The sequence below is a fragment of the Camelus bactrianus genome, chromosome 16 (assembly GCF_048773025.1).
Source record: "Camelus bactrianus isolate YW-2024 breed Bactrian camel chromosome 16, ASM4877302v1, whole genome shotgun sequence".
NCBI lineage: Eukaryota > Metazoa > Chordata > Mammalia > Artiodactyla > Camelidae > Camelus > Camelus bactrianus.
The window spans coordinates 31,535,260-31,546,276 of NC_133554.1; the positions used below are offsets into that span (position 1 = coordinate 31,535,260).

General features: G+C 50.0%; 1 protein-coding gene across 2 annotated transcripts; it reads right to left on the bottom strand.

Annotated features, from left to right (window-relative positions):
* Nucleotides 1-584: 584 nt before the first annotated feature.
* On the bottom strand, nucleotides 585-9,565 carry LOC105073270 (transcription factor CP2-like protein 1). 2 transcript variants are annotated; one of them, XM_010960487.3, is made up of 15 exons: nucleotides 8,990-9,547; nucleotides 8,346-8,497; nucleotides 8,144-8,208; nucleotides 7,278-7,383; nucleotides 7,063-7,169; nucleotides 4,925-5,077; nucleotides 4,593-4,703; nucleotides 4,000-4,097; nucleotides 3,752-3,806; nucleotides 3,411-3,504; nucleotides 2,996-3,086; nucleotides 2,452-2,534; nucleotides 1,785-1,930; nucleotides 1,608-1,659; nucleotides 585-1,010 (listed from the first exon to the last, which is right to left on the bottom strand). In XM_010960487.3, the coding sequence occupies exons 1-15, from the start codon at nucleotides 9,070-9,072 to the stop codon at nucleotides 973-975; spliced, it is 1,434 nt and encodes a 477-aa protein (XP_010958789.2). In that variant the 5' UTR covers nucleotides 9,073-9,547; the 3' UTR covers nucleotides 585-972. The 2 variants fall into 2 exon arrangements, with proteins under 2 accessions (XP_010958789.2, XP_074199013.1); XM_074342912.1 differs by having other exon boundaries at nucleotides 585-1,659; nucleotides 8,990-9,565.
* Nucleotides 9,566-11,017: the final 1,452 nt, after the last annotated feature.

Genomic DNA, 11,017 nt, shown 5'->3' on the forward strand with positions numbered 1-11,017 from the left:
CTCCTACCCTCCCTAGCCAGAGGCCACCTGATTTAAGACTCATCAGACATGGTCAGTAAATGATAAGTGAGGTGAATTATCAATGAAGGCACCTTGGCCCGTTTTCCTCTCCGTGCAAATGATTTGGTCTTCTATTTTCAGTATGTTTGAAATTTTTCATAATAAAATTTTCAGAGAAGGGGGTGAAATGTATAAGAATAAAATACAGCCCAGTATCACTTGTCTTTTTAAAAAAGCACTTAATATAAAATTGGATTTCTGCATGGAAAAAAAAGATACACCAAAAAAATCAGTTTCAGGTAGATTATAGGCCTAAAAATGAAACAGTATTAAAATTTAAACTTTGAAAAATATGCATAGGAAATTATGACCTTAATATAGGGAAAGAAACAAAGTTAAAAGATTAATTTTAATTCAACTATATTTAGAATATAAATAAAGCCCTGTAGCCTCACTGTTCAAGAATAGCTGTAGTAACTCCCAAATCTCCAGAACTGAAGAATGTAATAGTTGAATAATCTTTTGGAGGATTTAGTGATTAAATTTTTGCCAAAAACTAACAAAAAAAAAAGTCAGATTACATCTCCTTTTAAATTAATGTTTAATTTAAAAGTGGGTGAATAAAATTTTAAATAAACATGAATTAACACATTCTGCTTCAGCAGCAGAGCTTGGGGCAAAAGCCCCTTATCCACATTACTGGGTTTTTTGCCTCACAGGCTTGGCCAGCTCAGCTCAGTTTGGGAGGTGAGACCCTTGTGTCCCCAGGGTTCCAACAACTGTTGCTTCTGAGCAGAAAGAAATGTGAGCCTAGGGGCTGCTTGTCTCCTCCCAGGGGTAGGATACACGATCTGGCATTTCACCTGGAGCCTGGTGAAGCAGCCGAAGATTTGAACAGGGCTTCTAGTGAGCAAGGACCCCAGAGAACCAGGCTGGCACCAGTCTTCTCTTGCCAGTGGGGCATCCCTGGGCCTAGGTCAGAACCAGGTAGTAGCCATCTGGATTCTGCACTGAAAGCAGTTAAAAAAAAAAGTGGGGGGCACCATTGGGATGATGTGGGACCCCAACGACTATGACCATGCTGCTCCCAAACCTCCAAACAGTTTGTAGTGCATCTGCCACATCCAAGTGGTCTTCCGCCCCACCGTGAATCTACCTCTTTAGGAAGCCTCCCTGGGTACCGCAGCAAAGAGGAGGGATAGAGGGCAGGCATCTGAATAACCAGGCCACAAGCCAACTGATCAGAAGTGCTCTGCTCCAGGTGATGTCTAGCAAGCACCTGCCCTTACGATAGTGGGGAGGGGAGAGCAGAGTCCTTACCTCTCCTGCTAATAAAACTCCCTGATGTAGAAACTAGGGTATTTTTCCCTCATGAGAATGCATTTACTCAGTTACATTTTTCCTAAGCAGTAAATAGCTGTCTTTTATGAATCTGTCCCCTCTGACACAAAGCTAGCATTCAGAAGATACTTACCCCTTGATTGGGACACAGCATCCACACACACACACACCTTCATGGAATCTTTTAATCTCATTTAGGAGACAATATAAACAAACTTATCCTTTCTAGGGCTTGCCAGACACACCTCTCCCTCTAAAACCCCTACCTTTCTTCACCACAGCCACAAAGTATGATTCATCCTTAAGATTCTGAATGACCTGCAAGGGATAAAGCATTACTAAGACAATTCTGTTCTTTGAGCCAAACAGAATAAGCTAGGGCAGGGAGGAGGAGACTGGGCCTGAGGTGGAAGAGTGATCCAGGCCTTTGTGGGGCCTTTTACCTGGTCGCTGAGGAGAATGAGGATGCCCCCAGGGCCCTGGTGGAAGAGACGGTGGATCTGATTGGCTGGGAGGGCCAGGAACTCAGCCAATTTTCCCATGAGTTCTACAGCACTGAGTTCATCCAGAGAGATCTCTTGATAAAAGCCTGGGGATGTGGGCAGCACAGGGGCAGGGGTCAGTGGTTGGTGGGGTTCAGATCCCTCTGAACCAGAACCAGAAGGAGAGGGCAAGATGACAGCCTCATGGGGAGGGTGGGGGTGTGGAGAGAAGGAGTAAAGAAAGAGAAAGGCTTATAAGTCCACTTCATTTTCAAGTCCTATTCCTCACATTTGGGGAGGCCTCAGGCTGAGGGGAACCCCCAGTTTAACAAGGAGATGGGGCACCATATGAATGATTGAAAACCCAAGTTCAATGGCAGGATAATAGTATTCTCATCCCATGTACTAAAACGAATGACAAGATCAGTTGGGGTGGGAGTGTGGAACGTGGAAAAGTAAGCCCAGGGAGACATCCTGGAAGGAGAGGACTAATATAGTCATGGTAGATGGGAATGCCAAGGGCATCCTGGGTCCCAGGAATGGTGGAGCATCGCCCTTCCCCAGGCTGGAAGAGGTTTCATGCAGCCCCACCTGAGTTTCTTGTCTTCTGGAGAGGCCAGAACCTCACCTGAGTCAGGGTTCTTAGGAACCTCGTTCTCTTGCCTAGAGACCTCCCGAGCAACATACAAGGTCAGCCGGTGACGGATGGGCCTGGGCCAGGAAAATAGTCTACATTCATACTTGAACTGACGGGTCCCAGTTTTAGCTCCCGTCCCTCAGGGAGAGACCCTGCCTTCTCTCCCTGGTTTCTAGGGGAAGAGGCCACCCAGCATTTTCTGAGGCATTTAATGAACGCTGGACCCTGGGAGGAGAGAAGATAAGAAAATTCGATCTCTATTCCTAGAAACTGAGTGATACAGATGGGATGGCTACAGAAAGAAGTCACAGGAGCCTAACTTCTAAGCCCAGCCCTTGCCAGCCTTGCTTGCTCTGTGACCTCAGGCAGGTCACTGTCCTTGGGCCCAATTTTCTTCCTTTGTAAGAAGAGGGAAGTGGGGCTAAGTGGTCTTTCAGGTGCCTTCAGCTTGTATATTCTATGAAACACGACTGCCAGCTGAATTGGTAAGTGCCACTACAGTAGGAAGGGGACCCTGGTTGGCAGTGCCCAGCACCTGGCTCTAAGAGTGTTGAAAAGGCGGATCCCATCGGCAGCCCCACAGATCTGGATAAGGTCCTGGCGGGTAAGCTTCAGCAGATCAGTGCCTGCAGAGTCAGACAGGGCCAGATTAGATGAAGAGGTCTGGGATCAAGGGTGGCAAGGGATACAGTACAACATCTACAAATAGCCCTAGTATGGCCAAACATCAGAGTCAGACTTGGACTCAAATCCCACCACTGCCACTTGCCAGCTATGTGTCCTTGGGCAATTTATTTAACCTCTCTGAAAACCTAGCAAGCATAGTGCTTGCCAACTCATAGTTCTAAATAAAAGTTGAAGGGCACACAACAAACCAGGACAGAGACAGGCTTCCTGCCTGAATGTCCTGCCCTCAGTCCCCTACAGTCCCTACCAGACCCCAGCCTCACCAGTGAAATTGGCCAGCATCCGGCAATAGTTGGAGAACCGGTGCAGATGCAACCATTGCTGCGTCTCTAGAATGGAAGCTCCAGGGTTCAGATCCTGAGGCACAAAGAGAGCAGTCCAAGTAACACTGTAGACCCACGGACTAAGAACAAGGCAGAGGGGAAACAGCCCCTGCCCTTGGGGGTCCCAAGTGACAGGGAGGCCCATCCTGCCCTGGGAAGTGCCATTTTGTGCTCTGTGGCCATGCCACATCTTTCCACCAGGGGGCAGGGCCACTCTATTCTGGAAAGTGAGATGAAACTGCTGAGAAGGCTGGAATAGTCATTAGGGGTTGCAGACTCACCCGAGCTGGGCTGCCCCTCGAGGTGTCCACGGTGAATGGTGGTGAGGTGCAGAGCCTGTGGGGAACAGAAGAGTCAGGCTCAGTGGAGCAGTGCAGCCAGCCTCCTGCCCCCAGCCCTTCCCCGTTGTCACCCACAGATACCCCAGGAGCTGCCTCAGCTCCACCCTCAGTCCTGCCCCTCCCTCAGTGCCTGGGCTGAGGAGCTCTCCTCTTCACTCTCACCCCAAAGGGTTGACATCCTGCCTTACCTCTCCGGGGACAGGAGCTTGCAGGAGTGTGGGGAGGTCAAAGCAAGAGGGCTCAGAGGCGGGTGGGGCCCCAAACTGGGCTCTGGCCATGGTGTACACTGTGGGCAAACAAACAGCAAGGTTAGCCTAGACATTCTGGGGGCAGTGGTGGCTCTTGGTTCACCTCCCTCCATCTATTAGGAGCTGACAAGGGGCCTCCTTGGGCCAAACTTGGTCCCCGACAAGTAGACCGAATTTCCACACAAAGAAGAAAGTGAACTAGCCAGCAGGTCTGCAAGGGGAGTGGGAGAGGCTTCCTGGAGGAGCTACAGCAGGAAGGGAGATGCTCCAGGCAGAGGGAGCAGAAGTGAGGTGGCCTGGAAAGAGTCAGCTCCTGGAAGTCTTGAGCAACAGACTATGCAATTTGTGCTTGCAGGAAACAGGTGGAATCATGGGGTTGGGGTGGGAGTGGGGGCCTGTGATGATCCTAGGGCAGTCACAGCTCCTGAGGACCAATTTACCCATTTGTACTATGAGGGTCTCTTCTCCAGACCTTCCCGTCTGTGCACCGCCTCCCACCCCGTCACCCACCCTGTCACCCAGCACACACACACCTCCATGAAGACTGTGCTCTCACAGGCAGTCTGATACTTGTCTCTCTCATGCAAGGGCTGTTTCTCAATCTTCTCCCGGTCAGTTTTCAGTTTCCGGTCAGCTCCTTTAGGCTGCAGGAGAGTGACAAGGAAACCTTCGAAGCCCCCTCTTTACGTTACAGGAGGGGCTCTAGGAAAGAGATCCATCCCTCTGTGTACAGAGAAGGAAATAGTCCCAGAGACGGGACCGCAAGCTGAGGGTCCACAGCAAAGCAGAGCCAGATCCACACAGCCAGCAAGGCAGGGTGAGAGCTCTGAGAGGGGGCAAAACGGGCCCCTCGTGCGGCCTGTACCTTAAACACCTTGATGAGGCAGCCAGCCGAATGCAGGTGCTCAGGCGGAAGTTCCTTGTCACTGGGCTTGAAAGTGTCGATCTGGAGGCGGAAGGGGACACCTTTCTCTCCACCTTTTTTCCGAGGAGTGAACTCAGTGCTGATGCAGTGAACCTGAGATGGAAAAGTAGGATGACTCCAGGTCCCATCCACGTGCAAGGGATTTCACCTGAAACCAGTTACCTGCCCGTCACCTGTCAGCCGCTAATCGCAGCAACTTTCCATTCCTCAACCAGTGTCTATTCTTAAAGTGTAACTTTATTGGGTTCTTTCCCTTATTCAAAATCCTCCAGTGCTCCCCAAGGTTACGGGATGAGAAGCAAAGTTCAAGCACCTTAAAGAGCCAAGTCAAGCCTTTCTGCACGGCTGTTCTCTCTATCCCATCAGTGAGCCCACTGACCCACCCAGCCCGCCTAATCATGGCCCCCAATACACCTTCATGGCTTTCCCTAGCGCCCTCTGCTGGGAAAGCTCTCCCTGTTCACATCTGAGCCAATACAGCCCGTTCTAGGATAGGGTTGCCAGTTAAAATGCAGGATGCCCAGTTAAACCTAAATTTCTGATAAGCAACAAATAATTTTTTAGTCTAAGTATGTCCCAAATATCACATGGAACATACACTAAAAAATTCTTTATCTAAAATTCAAATTTAATTGAGTGTCCTGTATTTCATTTGCTAATATCTAGCAGTCTGTTCCAAGAAGCCTTGCTGACTGGCACGCCCACTATACCCCACCCCACCACCACAATCATAAGAGGAACAGCTAAAGGTCCAAACTTCAAGGGAGAGAAACCAAGGCTCACAGAGATTATGTGACCTGGCAAGGTCTGTGCTAGGAAGTGGTGAAACTGAAATGGTGCCACATCTGTTCAGCTCCTAGTCCTGTTGCTTAGACCATGGTGGGCGCTCAAAAAAGGGACTTACAGGAGACTTTTGACAATATTGTTTGATTTTAAGAAGGAAATATTTTCAACATAGAACATATGGAGAACATTGAACAAGTATAAAGAAGAATAAAGGCATCTCCCATCACTCCACCTCTCAGAGATAGTACTGTTAACATTCAAGTATTGTTTCTACCTTTTCTCTGGGCAAGAAGAAAAAATTTTGTGTATACACACACTTTTATTTGTACAAAATAGAAATCAAATGTTAAATACAGGTTTGTATTCTGCCATATAGGAAAGCAGTTTCTCTGGTCATGAAATATTTCTCAGAGACATCATTTTAATGGCTACCCAATTTCCATTGTAAACCCGCACTAAAACTTATTTCAAAGTCAGTCCTCTTCTGATGGACATTTGGATTTTTAAAAAATCTTTTAATATGAAAAATGATGCTGAATAGCTTGAAATGATGCTTGAATAGCTGGTAAATATATCCTTGTGTACTTATTAGACACAGCTATAGGATAGATTTCTTGAAGTGGAACTACTGGGTAAATGAGTATGAACATTACATTTAGTAAGATTTGCCGAAGTGCCACGTACCCACAGAATGGGTGCACCAATTTGTGTTCTCAGGATATGAGGGTGTCTCTTTCTCCAAACCTTACCAATAGTGGCTTTTGAAAAGTCTTTGCCAGTTAAAAAAAAAATATGTAATTTTAATTAGCATTATTAGCATTTTATTAGTTTGAACTGTCTACATTTATTGGCAATTTATATCCTTCTTTATAAATTGCTTCTATCCTTTGCCCATTTTTGTCCTGAGTGTTCATCTATTTTTTCTTACTGATATATGAGAACTTTTTATATATTTTGAATATCACATTATATGTCAAATGTGGCAACTATTTTTCCCATTTGATTCTCCTTTTCATTTTGCCTATGTATTGCAGACTGTTACTTTTTATGAAGCTAAATTCTGTCCTCCGTTTTAAAGTTTCTGCCATTACTTTAATGTTTAACAAGTCCTTCCCTGTGGTGAGATTTGATAAACATTTATCCATCTTTTTTCCTCAAGGTGCTTTCTGGAAGTAATTCATTCTTATTGTCCCCTCACCCCTACCCAAACTCACCTTACTTTTCTAGTACACCAGAATGCTGCCACCCCCATCTGACCTCCAGCCTCCTCCCTGTCCCAGCTTCAAGCTCACCTGCAGGAAGAGGGAGGTCCTCTTGGTCGGGTCCCAGTAAAACTCCACCGTGTTGAGTTGTGAGGGCAGCGCTTGGGGTTCCATCACCCCTACAGACAGTGGCACATCTGCAGGCACAGGGTGGCAGGCAGGGAGCGAGTCTCAGCCCTCCCCATCCACAAGGGCTTCTTAGACAGAAAGTAGCCTTAATGGGTCCCCAGTCCCTCCCCGTTCACCTATGTCCAGGATGCGGTCCCCAGGCCGGCTCCACCTCCACCCATCCAGCTGCTGCTGCTCCGTGTACTGCAGGCGCCGGTCGTGGAACACCACACGCACCACACTCTGCGGGCGCAGGAGGGCGCGGCTCACAGGTCAGAGGGCACCTGGACATTTGGGAACCAGGTCCCACACCTGCCCCAGGGCCAACCATTCCACCCTGTCCCCCACCTTTCTTCCCACCCCCAGGGGTATAAAGACTTAGAATCACTGGATCTGTGTCCAGATGCCCACCTGCCACTCACAAGCTTGAAACTGAGGAATTAACCCAGAGAAACAGCCTCAGTTTCATCATCTGTAAAATGGAGGAGTTAATCCCTTCCCATTCTAGTCACTCTACCTGGTTCTCTTCGCAGTACTTACCAGTTTGTGATTTGTAAATCAATTTGTAATTGCATATAATTTGTATAATTACATGTTTGTCTCACTCAGTAAAATGCAAGCCCCCTCGGAAGGAAACCACATCTGTCTCTTTGCCCCTGAATCTCTAGCTCATAGAACAGTTTCTGGCCAAGAATGAGAGCTAAACACTTTTTTTGAGAGAGAGAGAGAGAGAGAGAAGGAATCATGCATGTGAATAATGCTATGTACATGTATTTCTGGTTCTGCTACTTACTGGCTCTGTGTTCTTGAGAAAATACTCAACTCCTCTGTGCCTGTTTCCTCAACAATTCCTGCCCACCACTGAGCTGTTGTGAAGATCAAATTAAAAGGTGCACTTGAGAGGATTCTACTTGACAGTGACACCACAGTGATGACCCTGGCTTCCTGCCCAGATGGACAATCATGCCCAGCCTTTGCTGGTTCTGGGAGGGGATGCACCTACCTTTAGCAGCCGGGTGGCATCGCCCAGCTTGGGGTTGCAGAGCATTCGTACCTCATAGGACTGGCCTGGGAGAGATTAAAGGGATGTGTGGAGCCCCATTCTGAGAAGCAGAGGTAGTGCTTGTCACCCCTAGCCCACCCTGGGCCCAGCCTCCAGAACTTGCTGCCCCACTAGCCCCTTCTTTTCCCCAGGTCCAGCATACCCTGGTTCAAATAGGTTAAGGTCTCCTCCTGCTGCTTCACAGCCGGCGAGGTGGCTGCACAGAGCACATACTGGAACGCAGGGCAGGGCGGTTCTGCGCTGGGGATGCTGGGCAGCTCTTCCTGCTTCAGGTAGGGCAAGGGCAAGGGCTCCCTGCAAGGGAAAGGAGGGCACTGCTGGCTTTCTGCCCTGTCCACCCCATCCCCTGAGAGGCTTTGACTCTTTCTGCCAGAGCCTCCCTCCACCAGGGAGTCCACAGTTTGCCACTGCAGGCACCCCAGGGGCCTAAGAGGTGGGTCCACGTCCAGCTCCTCTGGCCTCCAGGAGCTCTCCCTCAAAAGGTGCAAATCCCAGGTACTAGTAGACACTTGCAAATATCTGCCATCAATTACCTGTTTTGCAACTTCAGGTCTTGCCTGACACCCAGTAATTGCCTGACCCAAGTGTCCTGAGTGGGTGGATGGTCGGGGTGTTTTGAGATGTCCCAGGACCCACTAAACCCCAGGTACATTTGATCACCCCTTAAAGGAACCCAGGAGCAGGAAGCCCATAACCCTTGGCTTGAAACAGATGAGCCTACCATGTCCATCACAACTCAGACGAGGGGCTTTCTCGGGGACTGGGGGAAGGGGATCTGACCCTTACCTGAGCAAGCTGCTTGGTGGCCCCAGGTACAGTTCCCCAGGGCTGGGCCACAGGTGCTCTGGTTGGTTGTGCCAAAACAGCATCTTGGAAAGGGAGCAGGACCAGCTGCGTCACACGCAGAGAGCTCAGCACTGGGTTGGGCTGGACCCACTGCATCCACCTGGGGCTGCAGGGTTTATACACAAAAATATACCCACAAAAGGGTGGGGGAAAGCCCTCGGCCTCTTATTGGCTGAGCAGCCAGGGCTCTAGGAAACTCAGGACCTATCAGGCGGCCCAATTTGGGGGGAATCAAGATCAGGTGTCCCCAGGGCTCCCACCAATCATTAACTCTAAGGGGACATGGTGGTGAAGCAAAACAAAGTCACAGGGATGGACATCCTCGTCCCCCTCCATTACCCAACAGGCCCAGGAACAATGAAGGGGCACCTTCAGACTAAAAGATGGGCCCCAGATCCATGAGCAATGTAGAGTAGAGTCCCAGAGACCACAGGCTGGACCCCTCACATGACTGCATGGCAGGAGCCTGACCACTCCAGGGGATAGGACAAGCAGAAACACTGCATCACATGGACCTACAAAAGGGCTTTGCTCCCCCTGGCCTCCCCCCTCACCTCTAACCCTCCCCACCACATACACACAGGAGCAGTGATGGCCAGACATCTGTCCTGTCACTGGGGGCTACCTGGCTAGGGGACTGGAGTTTACAGAACATAGTCCATCTTGCTGTGGAAACAACTCGGAGAGTGGGGGAGAGTGCCTGTGAGGACAAGGGTGTGTGCCTGGGAGTGCCCCCTCCCAGGGAGGTGGAAGGAGAGGAACTCTAGCTGGGCTGGCTTCATGGCCCCCTCCTCTGCCCTGGGGCCTGGAGTGGACTGTGTTTATGGACAAATACAGCCTGCCTGGGGGATGGCTTCCTCCCCCAGGCTCAGCCCCTGTTGTCACTGTACACAGTCAGCCCCAGCTCCCTGCACACCCCCCCCAACTACTGTGTTTGGTATAAACAGATACCAAACTGTGCTCTAAAGATGTGGCCTGGCCTCATGTGACCCTACCTATCCAGGCTTTGTGATTCTGGGGGGCCTCCCTGGGGGAAGAGGGAAAACGGGAAAACTAGAGTATGTCCTAAAAACACACACACACACACACACACACACACACACACACACACACACACACACACACACACACACACACACACACACACACACACACACACACACACACACACACACACGGCAGGGCACGTCCAGATACCTGGCCCTTAGTTCCGTACATACATTCTTCTCCCATGAAGCCAGACAAAAGGAGAAAAAGGGGAGAGGAACATTCCTGCCAGTGAGGGCCAAAGAAGCCTGAGTCCCCAAGTTCCCCACAATAAGATCCCCAAGACTTCAAGAGCCCACACACTGCCCAAAGTTGGATTCAAGGCCAAGAGGCCCCCCATAGGACCCTCCAAGGCTGAACAAAGCACGATCCCAGGAAGGTCAGGAGAAGGGAAGTAGGCGGGGTCTGGGTTGGCCCCAGCCTGCGGGGAGCAGGGCAGGTCGGGCAGAGGGGATGAGCTGGCAGGGGAGGTTGGGGAGGGCGGTGTTTGGGGGAGGATTGTTATGGAGAGTGGAGGTAGAAAAGGTAGAGGCTGGTGTGGGCCCCCTTCAAGAACACCACCAGGAGCCGGTCAAGGGAGTGGGACTCCAGCTCCATAACCCAGTTCCCTCCATCCAAAGGTGTCTGTATCCTCCCCGATGCCCTCTGAGTGCCACCTCCACCCTACTCAAGCTGCTACTGCCTCCTTCCGCCCATTTCAGACCCTCTGAGCCTCTGTATCCAAAGAGATGTTACTAGGCCAGTTCCTGGTTTTCCACAGATCTCTCCAGAAAAAAGTGGGGCTTGAGGCAAATAGAGCCTGGCCCCTCCCAGTCCCCATGACCCCACTCTTTCTCTTTCACTTTGCCTCCTAGGCCAGCACAGCACAGGATCTGAATAGCCCATCCTCAGGCCTAGAGAGAGACCATAGGAAACCTGGTC